Source organism: Paramormyrops kingsleyae, chromosome 18, assembly GCF_048594095.1.
Source record: "Paramormyrops kingsleyae isolate MSU_618 chromosome 18, PKINGS_0.4, whole genome shotgun sequence".
Taxonomy (NCBI): Eukaryota; Metazoa; Chordata; class Actinopteri; order Osteoglossiformes; family Mormyridae; genus Paramormyrops; species Paramormyrops kingsleyae.
Window position 1 is genome coordinate 23,552,713 of NC_132814.1, and position 23,086 is coordinate 23,575,798.

Consider the following 23,086-nt stretch of genomic DNA (forward strand, 5'->3'; position numbering starts at 1 on the left):
AATGAGAATGTAACAAAACTTTTACCCTTGGCTACCCCTCCCCCACCCCGCAGCTTTCACAAAGCATTGAAGTTTTGTAACAGAACACAATGTCCATCATACAAACCCCAGGAACCACAACAGATGTTGAGTTGTTGACTAAGGTATTTGGTTACGAAAATTCTTGTATTTAACCAAACTCAGTTTAAAAGACACAAAACTATAGATACTAACTTACAGTAACCAGTTAGCTAAAGGAATTAGTTATAGTTAGACTGGACATGCAGCAATTGTTGCCCCAAAGGAAGTGCTAATTATATTGTGTTAAAATCTAATTTTAGCCTTCACAGTTTAACCCAGTTAAGCCAAATCATTCCTTATTTTCCTTAATATATTTCATGTATACATGTGTAAGGAAAAAAAACAGACAAATGTACTTTTCCAAGCAAAAAACACAAAAGTAAAATGCATATTCATGTGTGAAATAAATATCACCACTGTTTTAACATATTTTTTTAACCACATTAAAAATATGCCAATATACCTTTTAGCTATGGACGCTTGCCTGCTACGTCACACTCTCGCGTTATTTTATGAGCTCAGCTGATTTGGACCGTACACACTCAACATGGCGAAATGAGAGTTCCGGAAATGGTCATAAATTTCATCTCCTAAAGTAATAGATTCATAACTATATGCTGAAAACAGTGTACGGTCGTTGTACCGTCGTTTTACCATGGAATATATCACTACGCCAAAGGTAATATCTAGAGTATATTAAACTATTTAGTTCATATGGATAATGAAACTATATTTGGGTCAGTCTTTCTAATTAGGAATTAAATTCTATTGAGGCTAGCAGCAGGTCCTTTAAGTTCTGTTCTGTGATTCACACTTATCATGACCTGTTTTAAGTGTAAGGCATGTTATATGTATTTTTTCACATTGCAGTTTTAATGTACCTAAAATATAAACGCTGACATACGCATATTAATCATGTACAGAAATATTCGCAGTGATTATCTTCTTAAAGGCTTAACATTTATTAGAAATAACTAGCATAGAAATATATTCCCGCTATGATTATTTGAAAGAATATATTTTGCAAAATAGTGTTGAAGAAATCCGTTAGTTCTAAAATTTTAGTTTAGGTTAAATGGGTATTGTACTTTTTAGGACATTTAAAATAGTTTTCAATCATTAACCGCTTTTAGGCTAGACATCCTGTTTTTTTTTAATGTATAACGTACTAGTGGCTAAACACAAACTTAGAACGGCGTAAAATAAGCCTTCCGTTCTGCAGTGCTGCTGAGTCGTGATGATAGGAATCTGCGTAGCCGTGTTTCAACACCCCCTTACAATTGGTACAATTTTAGTACCATTTTCCACATTTTTGCAGTCTGAAATATTGCACAGAAGAAATTTATATAGCCCTTATGAAAGTTTCATTTCCGTTTGCCTAATGACGAATATGTAGGCACTGTAAATGCTGAATATAGCTGCAGCTGAATAGAAGCTGTATGCGGATGAGTACCCCATGAAATGTGTGGTTTGTGTTTTATTCTATGGCATTGAATAATACAAGTACTTATATGGTGGTCTAGTCACTTAATCGCTTTCCCATACATTTTTACAAAATGTATCGCTTTTATGATTTTAGTAGTATCGATCTTCATCTTGTGTTCAGCAAGGCAAAAGTATGCATTTAAATGTAGAGTTGTATTGTAATGTAGTTGCAATATACCTACATGATTTGGTTTTAGAAAAGTGTTTTATTTTGGCTGACTACTATTGGTATTGCAAAGCATACCACTTTGCTCCTAAGAGTATACATGAACTGAAATTTGTAGAATATGATTGTAATAGAAATATGATTGTAACACATTCATATAGGTACACTGTACTGCATATGGGATACTTCTCAATTGTAGGCTTCTTCACCCATTGTATGTATCAAGTTTAGCCAGCATTACCATACAGTGAGCAGCAGGCAATGATATTGCTTTTGTAACACATTCTGTAACTTTAACTGGAAAAAACAGTAAACGGCTTGAAGTAACAAGTCAATGTTTTGTAATGAAATACATATGTATGCATTTCACTTAATTCAGAAGAATGTATTCTTTACCTTCTTTCAAATGGGAAAAAAATAGATTCAAAAGGATGTAGGAGTTATGAGGCTCTGAACTGAAAAAAACACATAATCTCATTCTTTTAAACCCTTTCTTCCATGAAAATAGACCTTTTGAGTATGTAAATTATGTAAAGTATTTTCGAGAATTTCTCCTTTGTCTTTTTTATGGAATTTTCTTTTGGGAAATTAGTTGAATTGAAATGGAATGACCCTAACCCCACACTGATCTAGCTTTTCCCAGCTCACATTGCCAAGCTAAAAAAATCATTTGTTGTTATTTGGACAGAAGCACTTATTTCTTTGTTCAGTTTTCTGTCTCTCTCATAAATAAGAAAAAAACAGAATTTCCCAAAAGTAAAACATGGTTTCTTTCATACATATTTTCTGTGTAGCTGCAGAATTTTCAATCAATATTACAAATTATGTGTAACTCTGTAATTAATTGTTAAGACTGCTGTGTTTTTCTAGGTCATGGTTTCTTCCATTTTCTTTTCATGACAGTTATTAAAAATCTAAATAATTCAATTCCATTCTAAAGAATGTTTTTATACTTAAAATTAACAGGTAGAACAAGTTAAATTACTGGACAGATACACACCCAAGAAGCCTGCGATTGGCACTCTTTATTTGACAACAACTCACCTGATCTATGTGGAAACAGCGTCAGAGACACGCAAGGAAACCTGGGTAGATATATATATATATTTAAATTACATTCATGTAAACACTGTGAGACCTGTGTTTATGGAGAAATAAATTGCAGTACATTGAATTATGGTTTTACATTGTCATTGTCTCTTGCTGGACAGATCCTGCACCATCACATAGCGACAGTTGAGAAGCTGGCTCTCACACCAGCAGGGTGCCCCCTTCTCATCCACTGTAAAAACTTCCGTGTAGCTCACTTTGTTCTTCCTCGGGAGAGAGACTGTCAGGATGTTTTCCAGTCCTTACTCAAACTGTCACAGCCAGGTACAGTGGTCATGACCACAGCACTGTTGATTTGCTTTGTGTTCATTGCTTTATAATTCTAATTCAAGGGAGTATGACGCATCAAGATGTATTTCTCAGCATTCCGGAGATTACTCTGTGTTTATGTGTGTAACGGTTGTTTGTGTTTTTCATCTGGCAGCAAAATATGAAGAATTATATGCTTTCCTGTACAACCCAAAACAAGATGAAAATGACAGAAGAATTGGCTGGGGTGCGGTAAATCTGAAGATGGAGTTTGAGAGGATGGGCTTGCCTAATGATTTGTGGGAATTGACTGATCTTAACAAGAACTATGGAGTAAGTGCTTTTCTCCCTCTCTTTTGATTCCTTGATGACTATTTTGCTGGATTAGCATAAAGCTAATGGTAGACATAATGCAGGCAGCTGGTATGTATTGGGTATGTATGAGTATGGGTTAATATAAAATTTTAAAAAGGTTATAAATGTATAAATATTATATATAGAGAAGAACAAGCTGTCATTTGTCTTGTGGAATATGAATAATTTCAATGCATTATTTGCGGGGAGTGTAACTGTACAGAAAGTTCATGGTTCAGTTTTGGGATCACGGCTCAGTGCAGTTTCGGTACCACAGAGAAAACATAATTTGTTCCGAAATGATTTATTATTAAAACTGCACACAATTAGGAACAGATGTAAACCAAAAGCAATGTGTCTGGATAAAAAAAATAAGTAACGCTTATTTGCGCATTGTATCTACAATGTAACAAATCGAAAATATAACATCATAACAATTATAATCCTACTAAATGTTGTCTAAATCCCATGTACTATGCTAACTATACTGAATTTCCTGGCAAAAGTGCCTTGGATGCCTTGGTGAGAGGCTGTTTTCAGCCTTTTCTGGTGGTACACGCACTAAGATGATGTCGTCTCAAATGAGATTGATGTGTTTCCACCAACATATCCAAGTCCTGTATATCAGCCGACAGACAGCCTTGGTCTCATCAACTACTCTGTCTGGTGCTGGTGTAATTTATGGAAAGAACAAAATGTTCTCAAACTGGCCATTATAACTGACTGTAACCAGCATTTGTCGTAACCAGCTTAGCCACAATTAGCATAAATGTTATCCATGTTGAAAATCATCTTGTGAATTTAGGTTCTGCCAGTGTCAATAAATGAATTGATTTGTTGTGTTGTACGTACAGAACTGAACGTGATGTACCAAACTGCAAAGATGAATACATGTACTGTTACAGTCCTACTATTTGTTCTTCACTGTAAATCTTCACTCATTAATGCCCTCATGATCATCATCTACTGCCTATCGTGATCCATAGATCTGCAGTACGTATCCTGCTGAGCTGGCTGTCCCAAAAGCAGCAAGCAACCCCACGATAGTGGGTAGCTCCAAATTCAGGAGCAGGGGACGATTTCCAGTCCTGTCTTACTTCCACAAGGAGAACAGTGTAAGTTTAATCGTGAAACACCCACAGAGAGTTTTTTCCCAATTAATTTATATTCCAGAATCTTGCATTTAAGGAGGTTGTGTTTCCTTTTTAGGGGGAGGCAGGGGGGTTGCGTATGACTCTAATGATAATCATTATTTCGCCCTTCCCATAGGCTGCTATTTGCCGCTGCAGCCAGCCTCTGTCTGGGTTCAGTGCTCGCTGTGTGGAAGATGAACAGATGCTGCAGGCCATTAGCAAGGCAAATCCCAAGAGTTCCTACATGTATGTGGTGGATACCCGACCCAAGGTACTAATATCTGCATTAAAAAAGGATTAATGACTGGATTTCAGATTACCGTTTCTCGTACAAATTCCACAATTCCTTTTCTTCTCTAGTTGAATGCTATGGCCAATAGAGCTGCTGGGAAAGGTTATGAGAATGAGGACCATTACTCCAACATCCGCTTTCAGTTTGTGGGTATTGAGAATATCCACGTGATGAGAAGCAGTCTACAGAAGCTTGTGGAAGGTTGTTTTTTAATTAATTTATTTTTTTTACACAGCCAATTACATTTACCATAACCTTTGATTACTCAGCAACATTATTAATATGTGTTCACTAATCTATGTTAAGAATATAAAGATACAGCTTAAACCACAATCTGCTGTAAATGTTCTACCTGGTACAGAAATGTACATATTAATTTTGTCAACAGTGTGTGCAGTGAAATCACCCACGATGAGTGACTACTTAACTGGGCTGGAGAATTCTGGTTGGTTGCGTCATATTAAAGCAATAATGGATGCTGGAATATTCTTAGTGAAGGTAATGCTATCTCCGAATCACACTTCTGAAATGTAATGTTACCCCTGGTGTTCGTTTATTTTCATTTTATTTTCACTTGCTTCATTTGAAAATTTGTTGAATTCAATTGGTTAAATGGTATCATAGTGTGCAAAATTATTAAAGTTTATTATTTAGTTTTTTTAACAAATACAATCTTGCCAGTGAATTCCAATTTTTTTCTCTGTATAAAAACTGAATGATTATCATAGAGTTTAATCATGCTGGAGTCACACATAAAAACTAGCAATTTCAAGTCATCTTGCATCTTTCTGAATGGTATTTCACAATTTTTCTGTTTCCAGTATCCATTAGATCTTTTTGGTCTGTTTCACCTGTAGTAAAAAGTTGCCTCATTATGCACACTTGAATAAAACACATGTCCTTTCTCAATCCAGCAATTATATCACCTGCCAATGATTCTATCCAGCAAATATTTAGACTGATATGATTTGGAGTTGGAATGATGTTCTTGGAATGGTACAGTGGACCCCATTCTGGGCTTCCAACATAGGCTCTATAGGACAAGTGGGTACAGAAAACAGTCGGATGGAAGATGTTCTTGGAAATAATACATGATCAGAATATGGCAGAATGATTATGCACATGCTGTAGTTTTTACTTACGCCGGTTCCTCTTGCAGGCTGTGACAGAAGAAAACGCCAGTGTGCTGGTTCACTGCTCAGATGGTTGGGATCGTACGGCTCAGGTCTGCTCTCTGGCTGCTGTTCTCCTGGACCCCTATTACAGAACAATGAAGGGTTTGATGGTACGGGTACACTAGTCGCTAATCTTTTCCTTTGTTGTTGGACCAGCCATGTCTAGTGTTTAGAAGTGGATCCATTCGCATGGACTGTTGCAGTTTTAAATGAGATTATCTCCAGATTCACTTTATACAGCTCTTTGTTAAATCGCTACATTTTATGTTTAATTATTTAATGTCAGTTCTGTTGCTTTACATGGTTATTTCTTTTAACTAATTTACCCCCTCATTTAAAGGTTTTGATAGAAAAAGAATGGATATCCATGGGACACAAATTCACTCAAAGGTAATTCACGTTCAGTATCTTTCATCCAGATTATTTTCCCATTTCTACCTAGTGTTTACTGTTAGGGTAGGGCTGTAATCCATCAGAAAGTAACTTTGTTGAATTTAACTATTTCAGTCAAGCTTTAGTTCAATTGTTTGTGTAGAGTCAAAACGTTAAGATACTATCTTGTTTGCACAAGATAATCAGGGTATTTAGCATGCTTCTGTGAACATGGAGCATAAAATTTTACTTCTGTCTTAGAATGTCTTGCAACGATGAAGTTAGGCTCATAATCAATATTCAGTTTTCCATCTATAATGTGTAGCCAGTCAGTTTTTAATCACAGATTCTTGATGTCCAATACACAGTGACGTATACCAATCATTTCAGGCCCTTTTTCAGGACTTTGTGGGCTCCATATATTTGGGAATTAAATGGGGATAAATAGTCTTAGTAGTTTTAGTAATAATTATTTAGATTGTTGCAACTTTTTACCATGTGTAACAAATATTTTTTTAGGTGTGGCCATTTAGAGGGAGAACCTAAGGAAGTGTCACCTGTTTTCACTCAGTTTGTTGAATGCCTCTGGCATTTGATGGAGCAGTACCCTTGTGCTTTTGAGTTTAATGAGAGATATCTCACTGAAATCCATGACCATGTGTATGCCTGCCAGTTTGGTAACTTCATTGGCAACTGTGAAAAGGAGAGATTAGAAATGAAGTAAGTATTCCTTTTCTGATCTGTTCATTTATGAGTTTTTTTCTGTCTCACCCCTATTGAGAAAGTGAATACAGTCAAACTTTGGATTGCGAATGACTTGGTCTGTGAGTGTTTCACAAGACGAGCAAAAATTTTAAATAAATTTTAACTTGATAAACGAGCCAGGTCTTGCAATACGAGTATTACGTATACGCTTTGTCTGCCGAGCGTCACGTGATCACAGCTGAGCCAATGGTTTTTCTGTCTCTCTCTCTGCCGGATTGTGGGTAATCGTCTCCCATGCTCGGTCTCAGTCGGTGTGCCTCACTCGTATGGTCAAAATGTAGTAGAAAAGCACCACACGAATAAGGGCGTAGCAGTGTTAGCGATGAATATGTTTAAGGACAATGCAATGTCACATTTCCGCGAAATGGAAAAGGAGGCAGGAGCGGCTCTCATTGGATAGATTCCTTGTTAAAGTCGCACAAAAAGAAAAAGATTACAGTGAGCCAACAGATAGCAGTGATTCCGTTCTATAAAATAATCCTCCTCTTCTCCTCTCTCTCGTCTCCCTCACACCATCCACAATTTTTTTCAAAGGTAAAGTGCAGGTTAATTTGTTTCTTGTATTTTTACTTTATATTTTGTATTAATCATTTTTTATGTGAATATTTTTGGGTTGTGGAACGAATCATCTGAGTTTCCATTATTTCTTATGGGAAAATTCGCTTTGATATACGAGTGCTTTGGATTACGAGCACGTTTCCGGAACGAATTATGCTCGCAATCCAAGGTTTTACTGTACATTTATTGCGGACAGTGATTGATTCATGTCAGTTCATTAACTTAATTAGCCAGATACTTATATATAGTAAAATAAGTAAAATGTGTGTTAATAAATATAAAAGCTTCTTTGTTTGTGCAGATGTATCTGAGTTTTATCTTTATTTTACAGGCTGCAGGAAAAAACTTATAACATTTGGCCATTTCTGTTGGAGAAAATACAGCAGTTTACAAATCCACTATATAAAGGTCTCTTTTATATTGATGTGCTGAAACCAAACACATTACCATTCAATTTCAAGTAAGGAAGAATTAATGAATGTATGTCCGTGTTTTATATATGTGTGTGTGTGTGTGTGCGTGTGTGTGTGCGTGTGTGTACACAGGTGTACACAGTACTGTGCAAAAGTCAAAGAAAATGTTTAAAGCTATTTATCTAGGCAGTAAGTGTATCTTTGCTCACAATTTAATATTAGAATCTATGCACGAAAACGGTAGCACAGTAAAAACGAATACTTTTTCCATTCTCCAAAAAGTTACTGACTTGTTGGATGGCTAGAAGAACACTGCTTCAGTTCCCAAACCTCCTCAGGGGCACCTTAACCATTCCATGTATTGGCTAATTTTCACCACCAGCTCGACTGATTGATTGATTGATAATTAATTAATTAGCTCGGTGAGGTATTGATTAGCAAAACATTGTATGCTAGTAGTCAACCATTATAGAGCTGCTTTGATAGAGTAGTCACCCACAATGTACTTGATATGACATTACCTCAAGCAACAAGTCAAGTTTATGTCTACTCTGAGTATGAACTGATTTAAAAATCTATTTCTTCAGGCTTTGGTGTGGTATGTATAATCGGTTTGATAATGGCATGCATCCAAAGCAGTCAGTTTTGGATTATCTACTGACACTCACCAGACAAAAGATAGAGGATGAAGAGAAGGTTGAGAGTCTTCAAAAGGTAAGCATGAATTTGTCATTGACTGTACAGACTGATATATAACAAGTGGTAAGCAAGTTGATAAATTCTATGAAATTTTCTCTTATACAATTCAAAGAGGCTGGCAGCAGTCGACGGACTGCCAGAACGAGGTTGTTCAGACAATGTGTCTGGTGGCCAAGCCTCCCCTGTGTCAGCTGCACCCCTTTCCTTTACTGGTAATGAAGCCGTGGATATTTTCTCCCATACCAATGGCACTGAAGAGAACTCAAAAGCAAGTCTTGCCACTTAGAGCGATCAGGAAGAAGTATGCTGATATTCGACAAATGAGTCACCATGACAGTCGCAAAACCAAACTACAATTTTCACAACGGTTATGCTCATAGGATCATTGGGTCATACATTTCTGTCCTTTTTAGTGAAAAACTTGTTCTACAAGCACGGCAAGTAATAACTGATGGGCTAAGAACTTCAACAACAAAATGGAGTGAAGGCATTTCACAGATGAGATGGTGCTACAAAAGTTAATCAAAATGGTTATTTCTTTGTAAATTAAGGGGCTTAAAACATACAAAGGATTATATGTTAAGGGAATTCAGTCAAGTAAGGGATTAGAATTCAACTGGATTTAACAGAACTGGACTTAAAAATTTATACTTTTTTTTATCAGGTTATTCTCAAGTAATATTTCTCAATATGTCTTATAAATTCTGTCAATATTAACATATCTTCCATCTTTACCCCAGCCTTTCTTAGATTTTCTGTCATATGATTTTATATTTTGCAAACATTTTAGCTTAGGTTTAATTTGAATAAAATTTCTTTTGAATTCAAATGTATACATACAGGTGTTAATACATCATTTCATAGTTTCTTTAGTAAACAGGCTGAATTATGTAAAATTGCAATTTCCCCCATGCTCAGTATGTGAAATAAGTGTGCAGTTTTTTTTTTAACACCCAGAATTGCATCTTGGTGTCTTAATTGTGGTTGCACAATACATGAATATTGTGTATTTTGAGCACAGATAAGGAATACTGACATCAGTTTTATGCAAGTTTCAATATACTGTATGTGTCAAGCAGTGGGACGTTGCTAGTGTTTACCCCACTGTATGTTCAGAATACTTTGTACATCTATATTACAACTTTTTCAGTCTAACAACGGTAAAAAATAATTTTAAATTCCTGGTTAACATGCGAATGACACCGGAAATGTATGTTATTCAAATTTTGTGTATAAGTGTTTCTCAAATTATGTGAGGCATTTTGTTCTTTATTTGCACAGTTAAAGTAGTACTTTTCAAGATTGTACACCTGACTGAATCTACACATGATCAATGTCTAGTATTACCAGACACCTGGCCGTTTCATTGTTTTTTTTCTCAGTTTTCAGTTTCCAATATACCTGCTAAACGTTTTCGTTGCGTGAATCAGTTCTTGATTTTTGTTGTAATAGTTTGTGATGTTATACGTACCGTTTGGCTAGATATTAACCTAGACTGTTTGGCTAGGGGAGCTTCAACCATTAGTACTGCTTATTTGACCTAAACGCCGCCGAGAATTCTGTGATGCTGACATTTGTGTTATGATGAAAAGTATTGAAATCCCATTTTGAATGTAATGTAGATACAAGCTGAAATGTAGTGCCTTGTTGCATAAAACTCAGCTGGTGTCATCATATGCATGGTAATGTAAGATACTAGACTGGCGTCATTCACAGCACCTGTCTGAAGTTGAGCAGGAGAAATACTGCTGCAGGTGTTTCTGCAGTAGTGATTTGACAGTGTAGACACAATTTCTTGCTCCATTATGCAGAGTATTGTATGCATTGAAATACAGATGGTATGTTTCTCATATTTACACTTTAATGTATTTAGCCAGTATTTTTTTGAGGTATCTTTCAGATGATACAAGCCATGTTTAACAAAAGGTATAACCCAAACACATCACAAGCACGTTTAACTTCTCAAGAGTGATATGTTAAGAAAATGAAAATTGGCTTAAAATGAACACGACCTTCTAAGGCAGGGGTGGCCAATCTTATCCGCAAAGGGCCGGTGTGTATGCGGGTTTTCGCTGCAACTCCCTAATTAGATTACTAATTAGAGGACTGATTGGCTGAAGAGTCCTCACACCTGGGTTTGAACAGCTGACCTACAGGTTATCTCAAAAACCTGCATACACACCGGCCCTTTGCGGATAAGATTGGTCACCCCTGCTCTAAGGAAACACTCCAGTCATTCATGTAATTTTGTCTTCCACAGTGAAAATTTGTGTTGTGGTATGTTAAAATACAACAGTATTGTACATAATTTAGGAGCCTGATAAAGTAACTGTCTACATTCCAGTAACTTTATGAGACATTTGATCTGCATTTAACAGGAGTTTTTTTTTTTTTAGGTTTTAATCTTCCTTTAATGAAATATGTAATTTCATTTTTTGTATTAAACTGCTTTTGAAGTTATTTTTTGTGTCACTATATTTTTGATTTTTCAGTGACATTTTTAAAAGCTGTTTACAGGTTATACTGAAATGGGGAAATAACTCAAATTAGGAATACAGAATTATTTTAGAATCTTCTTTTCCTTTAAAACATTATTCTGTACAGTTCTTTTACTTTTTTGTATGTGTTGGTTGTTTTTGTAAGAAGCGCATCTTTTGCAAAAATAAATGTTCTTGATATGTAGCATCTCTTTTTCATGAGATTTTTCCCCTTATATTCCATGTTGCTTACAAATCCATTTGTGGCTTTATATAGTGGATTTGTAAACTGCTGTATTTTCTCCAACAGAAAGACCTGAAATATCTGAGGTATAAACCAAACTGGTCTTAGAGAGGTGATATAAAAAGAGAAGAGATGGGGACCAAGAACCGAGCCTTGGGGGACACCTCAATGGGTTAGACAACCATTAAAATACCAAGAAAAAACTGCAGATTAATTTCAACTGACTACCAGAAGAAGTCTTTCAAAAAAAATACATCAGTGAAAAACATACTCGTACATTTCACTTTTTTTGGGCCGATTTGATTTCAAACATGCATATCAGCATTCACCTTCCCTTGGTCCTCAAATGCTTCACATACAATGAACAGCAATTATAACCTTAAGGCATCGCCCCCTCTCCAAAGCAAAGAAAAAAACTTTGTTGTTCTATAAGATTAAATCATAATTTTTAATGTTTGTGATAAAAACATCCTGAAATTAACACAGTTTGTTCCACAAAGCCAGCAACTTCGGGATCACCTTCGTCCCATCCAGCTTAAGAAAAATCTTTTGGAACACTTCAAAAGAGTAAGCTCAGATGGGTATCTCAGATTGCATACTTTAGCAAGTAACATTCTTGTAGGCTGCCAATATCTCTGTGCTGTTAATAACCAAAGCAACATAAGGAAGATTTTCAGTGTGAATATCACAATGATATTCAGTTTAGCATCTGTTAAGCATCTTGAACAAACTCCATGATGACATCTTGTAACATGTTCATACCTAGTACATTTAAATACAGACGCTCCTCTACTTACGAACCTTCAACTTACGAACTTTCAGACATACGACCGAAGAGGACTGTGAGTCCTAAATTGCATTCATTAGGCTCCCGTTTCCTGTTCGTAACATCAAAGTTTGTTCTGCGCGCCAATTCTGCCTAGTACGAATGCTGGCTGCTACTCCCGCCGCGAAGCAGTGTAGCATGTGTACTCCCAGCATTCCAGTTCTTTGTACTTGTGTATCGGTAGACGTGTTCTCTTCAGATCAAAGTTTAGTTAGTTTTTATTGCGAAATATTCTGTGCATCCATTATCCATTTTTCTTTTATGTATCATTAGTAATGTGTTTTAGGATAAGAAAATGTATTGATTTTATATCATACTGTCATGCCCCGGTTGTCCAATACTCCCGTGTGCCACGCCCCCTCATTTACGTCGTGTGGAATCCCCGTGTTACCAGCTGTTTCAGGTAATGTTGATTGTTGCTGTGTATTTAAGTCCATGTTGGAGTATGTTTCCCCAGTCCAGTCATTAATGTCTTGACATCGTTTTCATGTTCCGTGTTCACCTGATTTTGCCGGCTTCTGTGCTGCTTAAATACACAAAACTAATTAACACAACTAGAAACAGCTGATTACACAGGGATTCCAAACGAGATAGCAAGGGGGGCGTGGCACACAGGAGGCTCGGCACGAGCAGGGCATGACCCATACTTACTTATGCATGTAGATTTGAGTACCCTTAAAATGATGCTGAATAACGACTTACGAACATTTCAAGTTACAAACGGCCATTCGGGAACGTATCTTGTTCGTAAGTAGAGGAGCGTCTGTACAGCAAAATCATTCCACAAAAACGTTTCTAAAACTCAGGAATGTGACTTAGTAATGCAGCTCTGGAGAGTGTCATAACCTGATAGTAGCAGATTCTGGACCATTTCTACTGCCCTTATTTCAGCTGTAGATTCCCATTGATCGTGTACATCCAAGATAGATCTAGCTAAGTCATTGCTGAATGGATGCACTTCAGAATCAGAATGTGGAGATGTCGCACTACAGGCTGATATCTTTACTCAATGACAATGAAACTTGAGCCTGAAAGTGTCCTGGACTCCACCTTTGCTCACCATCTCAGCCTATGTGCAATATTACTATACTATTCAATAATAAGCCCGTAACTGACCGTGTCTCCAAATGGGTTTCGGCTAACTCAGCCAACGGGGTGCCCACACACACTTGATTGTCATCCCATTGATTGAAGGCACCTGACTAATTACACCTTCAAATTACCTGCTAATTCTAGAGGTTTACATACTTTTGCCACTGACAGATATGTAATATTGGATCATTTTCCCCAATAAATAATTGACCAAGTGAACTATTTTTATCTCATTTATTTAACTGGGTTCTCTTAATCTACTTTGAGGACTTGTGTGGAAATCTGATGATGTTTCAGGTCATATTTATGCAGAAATGTAGACAATTCTATAGGGTTCACAAACTTTCAAGCACCACTGTAACACCTATAGTCCTGGGCAAAGTGCTTGAATCTCTACATAAAAGACACCGAAGAGAATTGTCTCTATTACCACAGTTAATGCAGAGTTGAATGATTTTCAAATTGGAATTGTTAACAAAAGGAATATTTACCAGAAGATTGCTCGACTTTTTATAAGGCAGAGTAAATTCCATGTATCAGCTGCTGAAAACTGGTGTTTATGCAGAATTCTGCCATTTCTAATTGGACAATATGTTCCTGTGGCAGACCAGTACAGAGATGTCTGTCTAAAGTGCATGAAAATTGGTCATACTGTCACTCAAAATCCAGAGAAGTCAGCTGCAATTTCTCACAGTTCTTATTCCTGATTTTTTTTGTCATAATTTAAAGCCTTCTTCTCTGAGTGTTTCACACTAAAACTTCAATACCTCATTCACTATCCCCAACATCTTTGTAGGTTTGGGCCACTGAAACTGTTGTGGTGTATGAGATCTGAGAGCAAACATCAGACTTTTAAAAGAGCAGAAATCTTGGCAATTTCATCAACATTTGCCACACTCTTGCCAGATATCACCAGCGTTGACAATTGCCATTCTTCAGATAGAGGAAGAAGTTCTGGTAATGTCACATGTATCAGTTGACGCAGTTACCTATCAGATCAACAACAGTATCATCACGGATGTTATTAGAGAGGATGTTCTAATGTTTCTCGTGAGTAAAACAATACAGTTTAGGGGCAATGTGATTGTTTAAGAGGAAAACACACACCTCTTTGCATATCAAGTTCAAGAGGAAAAACACTGGGTCACTGAAAACCAGGTGGGGTAAAAATTAACATTCTCTCCATTGTTACACCAGTGACGATAGTGACAAATTCATGTCACTCCATTATGGTGTTTATCTATGAGGGTAAAACCATAATTAAAGTTTACTGCATTAAAATGTGCCTTGATGAGATTTAACTATGAATTTCATTAAATGCACGTCAACATATTTTTATTTGTCCCCCAAAATGTGATAAAAAAAACCTGTTATTTTGATTTGCGAATGTAATCAAAAAACTAAAAATGGCAAAAGTCTCATATTTTTTTGGTTACTTATGGGTAAGGTTAGGGCTGGGTAGAGGTTAAGGGAGTCATATTGGGATTACAGTTTTGTGTGTGTGTAAAATGTTATTCAGTGTGTGGTCACTAGTTCTCTGTGAATATACTTCAGTTTTTTACCCATGACTGAGGATGACCATCTACATGAACCACATATACACGCTGCCAGACCTCCCCCCAGAAGTCCAGCACTCCCTTAATAAGAAAATACCCTTCATTTAAAATAAGAGAGAAGTCACACATTAGGGCAGTACTGATACAAGTGCAAGTAAGGAAACCATACTTTACTGCAGAAGCAGAACCTTTACAAGAAGAAGCAAGTCACCAATGGAATGCTTCTCAGCAAATCACAATGCTAGACTGGAATTTTATCTCTTCCAGGTACCCTAGTCACAAGATGTACTCAGATATGTCACAAACACTGGTTACAAAGTACCCGTTTCTGATGGCAAGCAGCCAATCTACTTCCATAAGCACGCATTCTAAGCAGTTAACCATCCTGGCTACATCTGCTGTGCCATTATTAGCAGAAATATTGAATAATTCATTCATTCTGAGGACAAATTTCTCAAATGCTTGAAGAACAAATTCAGAGGTCAGCCACAACTATGTTTGTAATTTTGGTCGTTTGTTTATTTTCTTAATCTATGTAGGCTATATGTGTTGTGGGTACTTGTTCCCTGTTTTTAATAATGTTCAGTTACGCTTGTATTCTAGTCTCCCTTGCTGTTTTGATACTTTATCTGTCACTTGCCCTCACTTTTGTTTGTGTTCCTAGTATTTGTTACTGCTCACAACTATCTCTTGTTGAAGTCCTTGTTTAGTGTACTTAAGTCCCTACCCTGCCCTGACTCTGTTCCCCAGCTGGTCAAAAAATACTTCGAGATTGAATGAATATTGTAGTGGACCGCCAATCGTGCTTTTAACAGCTTGCCGACAGCGCCACGGTTCGAGCGTCTGTAAGCACAACACCTTTCACGCCAGCTGCGGATTATTGGGCAGTGTAGTGTCAATCAAAAGATTTCGAGTCGTTTGCAGGCAATGAGTAGATCTCAGACTTTGCATCGATCGGAAGCAAACAGCAAATATTCTTTTTTTAATAACAAGATTGTTTCAAGTTCTCTTTCTTTGTATCTTAAAAACAGTTTTAACAGTCTTGCGCTCGTGTATTATGTGGTGGGTAAGTAATTGTTACTGGCTCATTTATTATTTATTTGCTAATAATACTATGCTAGGGCAGAGGTAGCTACTTGCTTAGTTATGGAGAGTTACACCATTAATTGCTGTTTAGGCTTTTATAAGATTCGCTGTACGGGATGGAAGACAAAAATAACATTGTGCTGTTTGAGGTTCAGATACGTGCATTACGCGTAAATGGCCGTATTCGGATCTAAGAAACATCGACCGGATCGTTTACAAGTAGCTTGTTACTTAAAATGATCAGTAATGGAGGTGTACGCTGGCTTTGCTGCATTACTAAGTGCATCTATTTTACCGTAAATACACAGCAGCCTTCAGTGAAGCCTGGTGACTTCAGGCCCGCAAACATGATGCGTCTCTTTCGGGGCCGCAGTTTCCGCTGAAATAATATTTTCGGTTAAGAGGTTAAATTTCTAAGTGCCGGATTTCTTCGGAAGGGCTGCATGACCGCCCTGCTTTAACTAATCGAAAACTATAGCATCGTTCTAGTATAATACTGCGGTATCAGAAAACATCACAGGCTATAGGCTTTATGGAAAACCCGTATTGTGGATCTGCCGTATGATCACAGAAATCAGAGTTGGTTGTTTTATTCTTTGGGTTATTTTAGTTTTTCCTTTGTGTAGCACATACATTTTGTCGACTAAATCGTGCTTGTTTGGTATCAAAATGTTGCTACTGGTGGTGTAAATATTATGGCCTACCAGCAGTTTTGATATTCTGCATCGTTATTGTAGCTTTAAAATTCACTTTTTTAGATTACTGGTAGAAGGTGTTTAGAAATGCATCTTTCAACAGTAGTTTTGGATACTCATGAACGTGGATTTCACTGAACTGTTGTTCAAAGTGACATTTTCACTTCTTGACTGGTGGTTGGCATATTAATTATCAAGTGTTTTTCACAAAACTGCCATAGAGTTCTCGTTGTGTAGAACTTGTTATGCCTTATACCAGTATTTTGGTAATGGCCTTTAGGTTAATGACGTTTAAGTGGTTGTGTACTTAATAGGCCTGAAAAATAACAGTAAACAAAACCATAAATGCAACATTTTTGGTTTTGTTCCTTTGTTGCAGCAGTTTGAAAAACAAAAACTGTATCTGTGGGCACAAAGAGTATATGTCTCAGAATTTTGTCAAATAAAGCGCTTTCATTTTTTGTCAAATTTTGTATTTAATTTATTGATAATTCACCTACTGCACAGGTGTGGCATATCGCATGTTGATTGACCAGCATAATCACTATGCCAGTGTTCTTTATTATAGGGAAAATGAAAGGCCGGTCTGAAATGTTCAGTTTTTGAAATACAATGCCCCCGAAGTTTTGCGAGACTATACCATAGGCATGCACAGTGGAAAGACATCAACTAGAGCCTTTGCCAAAGTCACGAATGTCCATTTCTGTACCATAAGCTGCCACCAACCATTTTTAGAGCTTTTGGTAGTACGTCCAGCCAGTCTCACAGTTGCAGACCATGTGTCATATCAGGCAACTTCACCTGCATGGTCATCAACCTCACACATGGCTGAAACAGCCGATTTTCACAATTGAAGAATGTCTACACAGACAATTATAAATCATCTTAGGGAAGGTTATTTTCATGATTTATGTCCTTATTGGGGGTGTTGATTTAAGTTAATTCAGTTTGGTGTCATACCCAATGCAAGTGGACTAGAGATGGCCACTGGCATGGTGGATAACAGTCCACCTCTTGGATGAATCCCAATTTCAACCGAATGCACAGAGATACCGTGATGAGATCCTGCAGCCCATTGTCATACCATTCATCGACCGCTATCACCTACCTGTTCAACAAAACAATCTGCGGCCCCATGTCACAAGGATCTTTACACACTTCTTGGCAGCTCAGAATGATCTAGTTCTTCTGAGGCCTGCATGCTCCCCAGACAAGCCATCCATTTGGAATGCTTTGGACTGGGAGTATGTTGCAGATTTACCAGTTTCAGACAATATTAGACTATAGCAGAAGAGTGGGTCAGCATTCCACAGTCCACAATCAACAGCCTGCGTAAATCTATGCAAAGGAGATTTGCTGTGCTGCTGTAAATAAATAGTGGTCACACCAGATACTAATATGGGAAATCTATTCCACAATCCACCTCGTCTTTTGGAGTGTCTGTGATTAAGAATGCCTAATGAATCTATTTCAGTTTTTGTTTCACGCAACTGGCTGAAACTCAATACCAAAAATGCCAAAATCCATACAGAGAAAATGTTTTTTTTTTTTGCATTAGACATTCAGTTATGATTGGTCTGAAACTTTCTTTTTTTCGAAGATTTATCTATATTCTCTTCAATTGAAGATCATTTCACATCATTAGATGTTTTAAGTTGGTCAAAACAAGAGGTGTATGTATGTATACATCATATTAATTTATTGCCACATCACTGAGACTAGCACATGACAACAGTTGACAATGCAGTATAAAATGTTAAGTACAGGCATAAATAATTTTCATTTAGGTATTTATCAAATGCTTTTGTTCCAAGTGATATAGTCTGTATAAGTGTCTGTTTCAATCTGTATTCTGTGCATATGCATAGTGTATGTTATTGTACAGTTATTGTTCAGTTATTGTTCTGCGTACATGTTGAATTTATTTGGTGTACCGCACTGATGAGGGGGAACTCTGGACTGAAGACTTTCACTCACTAGTACAGTCGTTCTAGTCATGTGACGATAAGTGATTGTTTGATTTGATTTGGATCTGGCATACCAGTGATGATCAGAGAGCAGTGTCAACCAGCAGCTCTTGAGTAACTGAGGTGACAGTAGGGCTGATTGCTACCTTTTGGGCGTTTAAAATGCCTCATTAATATTTTAGGCATATAATAATCTGCTTACCAAATTTTGGGCATAAATAAACATCCAAATAGTACCAAAAAGCTGGCGTCCAGCCAAATGTTTTGCCCATCATGTGAAGCCTTGCTGATTATTGCGCATACATGATATAATATTCATATGATATCACCCAGCCCTAGGTGACAGGTGATATTACACCGGTCATAAGATTTGGAGTCACAACCTTCTGGATATAGGAATGGATGCCCAGTCCACTGATCTACACACCCAGCATACATACAGCCAAAATTCTATAAGCTTTATAATAATACATAAACTGTTGATTTCCTTTCAGGGTTTTTCATGCTATACCTAAACCCTGAGGACAGAGAGGACAGCAAAGAAAGCCACCAGCTTATCCAGGCTGTATCCGATGATGATGACATTCTTCTTGCTGAGCTTCTTTCCCAAGAGCGATTTAAGAAAGTCATCAACAAAAGAAGTGGTTGGGGAATTCCGGGTACACCTCTCCGAATGGCGGCATCCCGAGGTCACCTTAGGTGCTTAGAGGTTCTGCTGGCCAATGGAGCAGAACTGGACAGCTTGGATGTAAAGGCTCAGACCCCTCTGTTTACTGCTGTTAGGGGGAAATACCTCAGCTGTGTCTTAACCCTCCTAAAGGCAGGAGCCAACCCAAATGGCAGTATTAACAACAACTGCTCCCCAGTACTGACAGCTGCCAGAGAGGGAGATGTAGAAATCTTGAAGGTGCTTCTGCAGCATGGCGCTGAAGTAAATGCAAGATCTAAAGTTGTACTATGGGATTCCAATGCATCCATCTCAAGTGGGCCTCTCTATCTGTCTGCAGTTTATGGACATTTGGATTGTTTCAAGATTCTGCTTCTACATGGGGCTGATCCTGATTACAACTGCACAGACGAGAAGCTCTTCAGAAGGATCAAACAGCCCAAGACAGTTCTTGAGATGTGTCTCAGACATGGTTGTGGGGTTGAGTACATTAAGCTCTTGATAGACTTTGGAGCAAATGTGTACATTCCCACTCTCATCATAGAGAAAACTACAAAGCAGAATGAAGCCGTGGAACTCTTATTGAAGGAAAGAGGTGACAGCATTTTTATATATGACTTAGAAAACTAGCCTGTTATTTTTTTGCACTTAAGTTATGGATGTGCCAGTTTATGCTATGGGCTATATACAAGTTTACTTAAGAGCTCAACAATAATTCTGTGGAGTGTGATTTATGAAAGTATATTTAATTATTGATTGATCGAATTGTGTGCTTCTTCTAGGCTGTCCAAAATCCCTGATGTCACAGTGCAGAATTGCTATACGAGCTTACTTGAGGAAGATCAACAGGATGGATCGCATTGACTGCCTGGATATGCCACCAATTCTAATGAACTTTTTAAAGTATAGGGAAATGCCAACAAGAAGTGTAACATTTTGATTAATGTTATTGCTGATATAGCAGACTGTGCCTTGTACATAATACAATAAAGGTATTACTTGTAAAAGGTTGACAATGCACATATTTAATGTTGGAAAGAGGGTGTACATCTGCTTTTTGGTTCCATCCATCTGTCATCCAGCCTCATCCTGGACAAGGTTGTGGCAGAGGCAGGGGAGCAATCTGGACAGGATGTACACACACACACTTTAGGAAACTCAGATAACAGCCAAGTTTATTGGCCTTAGAACATGGGCAGCATTGTGTCACTGTTGCCTCGACCCTCTACAGTTGGGAATTTGAGCCCAACTTAGGCTTTTGGGGGGGGGGTTTGCATGTCCTCTCCTCCTTTCCCAGGTTTCCTCTTACAGTTGAAAGGCATGCTAGTAGGCTAATAGCTGTTTTTAAGTTGTGCATGTTGTGTGAGTGTGTTTGTATATGAACCCTGTGATGGACTTGCCATGCAGGGTGGACATCAGTGTTTAACCCTGTGCTGACTGGAATAGGTTCCAGGCCCCGTGACCCTGATCAGGGAAAGTGGTTGGGAAATTAGAATACATTTTCCATTTCTTATGCCTTTATGTACTTGAAATACTACTATATTTAAATTATGTTGTGTGTCTACATACACACACACACTAGTAGATCTATATAAAAATCTGTATAAACAGGTCTGAAAAAATATGCTATATATTGGTATTTCATCCAAAGTTTTGTGGACTAAGGAACATTTTGGATACATTGTTACCTTAAATTATCAATTTGAAAGAAATGGGTGTTTATGTATAGGGATGTTTTGTTGCATTTCTGGGGCTAAAGGCACTTGCAGCAAGTCAATCTTGAAGGTGGTGATTAAAGTAAATAGATTTTTTCCCAGTTGACTACAAATTATACCTGATTGAGACTATCAGAGATGAGTGGTGTTTGTTAGGCGCAGAGTCAGCATTGTCTTCCATTGTTACCTTCCACATGAGTCATTTTTTTTTTTTTTTACAAATACCTTCTCTTTATTGATAGTGAAGCAGTATCAATGTGATCTGAGTCTGGCCTCAATTTCTCTTCATTATATGCATATACTGTAAGGTGGATTCTATTGAAATTCTGTTGCAGTAGATGGTGCAGTTGACAGGTAATAATAAATGTCACTCCTGTCTGCTTACATGAGGCTTATAAATTGAAAATAGAAGTAATAATAATAAATGATAAGGTCCACTTCTGCAAAACATGCTAGATTGTAACATGTAGATGTCTTCTGTCCTTCTACATAACCTCATTTTGTCAGGATACATTGTTACAATCAAAAGTAATGCTAGCCCACCCTGTGAAATGAATAAAAATAGGAATGTATTTTGCATTTTAACTAACCCCTATGGTTTCAAAGTTTATGAATACCACTTCTGGGGCCTACTCCTTGGAGAGTCTGATAAAACACAACTGAAACTGATGAATATCTTGCTCTCTTAAGACATTTCTATAATTAATATTGTCCATCCTTCTTACAAGTATTTATGGTAGGGCTGTGTGTGTCTGTGTGGGTAGGGGGTGGACTGAGCATATAAAGCCCAAGACTGTGATACATCCTACTGTAGATGGGATTTCGTTCCATCGCAAGGCACATTCACTCATGCACGTAATTAACCTAAACTGCACAACACAGAGAGGGCGTGCAAACTCCCATCACACAGCAGGGGTGCGATCCGAACCCCCAGCACTGGAATCATCATGCTACCGGATTGAGTATTATGCTAACAAATAAACAGAACTATAAGAAATTTTCTCCTGGCCAGTCTTGAGAATTTAAATAGGCATCTCAAATTGTACGGTTATATTACATTTAATCTGATCGAGACTGATAAGCTACGAAAAAAACTACACCAAGGTCAGCATCTCAAATTTAGCAAATAAGTATGTTTGCTGTATATGTGGAGGATGCCACAGAAAATGATCAGTAAAGCCACCTGTTACATTGTACTGATCGTTTTATAACATTACAGGCTAAATTCATCTATTTGATTGTGTTAAATCCATTACCTGAATTTTATAAATACATTTTATTATCTGGATATATTCCAATGCGAGACCATTCAAAATAACTGTAAGCAGGCCTCAATAAGCATATTTGGAATTGAATGGCACCCCATCATGGTGCTCGGCTCCGCACCTCGTACCATGTGCTTCCCAAATGCACTTGCATATTCATAAGGAGCTACGAACCACGTTCATATGTTCAACCATCTATCCATTTCCCGAGCGCTGATCCTGATCAAGGTCGGAGTGAATGTTATCTGTTTACTATCTGTATGAATAAATGAAAAAAAAATATTATGCCAAAAAATGTGAAATTTGAGCATCGGTAGCTAAAATTTAAACAGCGCTCTTTTATCCACACTACGCAAATCATCTGGCAGCGAGAAATAATATTCATAACAATCGCCGTTAACATGCCCGAAACTTTAATTTTGTGCTACATCGACACCTTCACCACGTCGGAAACTTTAACCGGGAACCCGGAAATACGTAACCAGCGCGATTCCTAAACGAAATTTATCTGCAATTAAATGACGCAAATTTTACAATGTAACAGCTATAGCACCGTTTATTAAGGAGATTTTATAATAAACAGTGGCATATAAACACTAAGGCATAATAGATGGAGCATACTCTTATCCGTTAATGTGAAAAGCAATTTTTCTATTATTATATAC

At 37.4% G+C, this 23,086-nt stretch overlaps 2 protein-coding genes across 2 annotated transcripts; both read left to right on the forward strand.

The window, feature by feature from the left end:
- Positions 1–589: 589 nt before the first annotated feature.
- Positions 590–11,516, forward strand: mtmr8 (myotubularin related protein 8). Its single transcript, XM_023834240.2, has 14 exons — positions 590–739; positions 2,678–2,800; positions 2,923–3,085; positions 3,246–3,403; positions 4,411–4,539; positions 4,694–4,828; positions 4,918–5,050; positions 5,238–5,347; positions 6,009–6,134; positions 6,365–6,414; positions 6,916–7,116; positions 8,051–8,179; positions 8,720–8,846; positions 8,944–11,516. Exons 1-14 carry the CDS (start codon positions 716–718, stop codon positions 9,115–9,117), a joined length of 1,782 nt encoding a protein of 593 aa, XP_023690008.1. The 5' UTR covers positions 590–715; the 3' UTR covers positions 9,118–11,516.
- Positions 11,517–15,838: 4,322 nt separating this feature from the next.
- On the forward strand, positions 15,839–20,457 carry asb12a (ankyrin repeat and SOCS box-containing 12a). Its single transcript, XM_023834022.2, has 3 exons — positions 15,839–16,092; positions 19,269–20,036; positions 20,224–20,457. The coding sequence occupies exons 1-3, from the start codon at positions 15,954–15,956 to the stop codon at positions 20,379–20,381; spliced, it is 1,065 nt and encodes a 354-aa protein (XP_023689790.1). The 5' UTR covers positions 15,839–15,953; the 3' UTR covers positions 20,382–20,457.
- Positions 20,458–23,086: the final 2,629 nt, after the last annotated feature.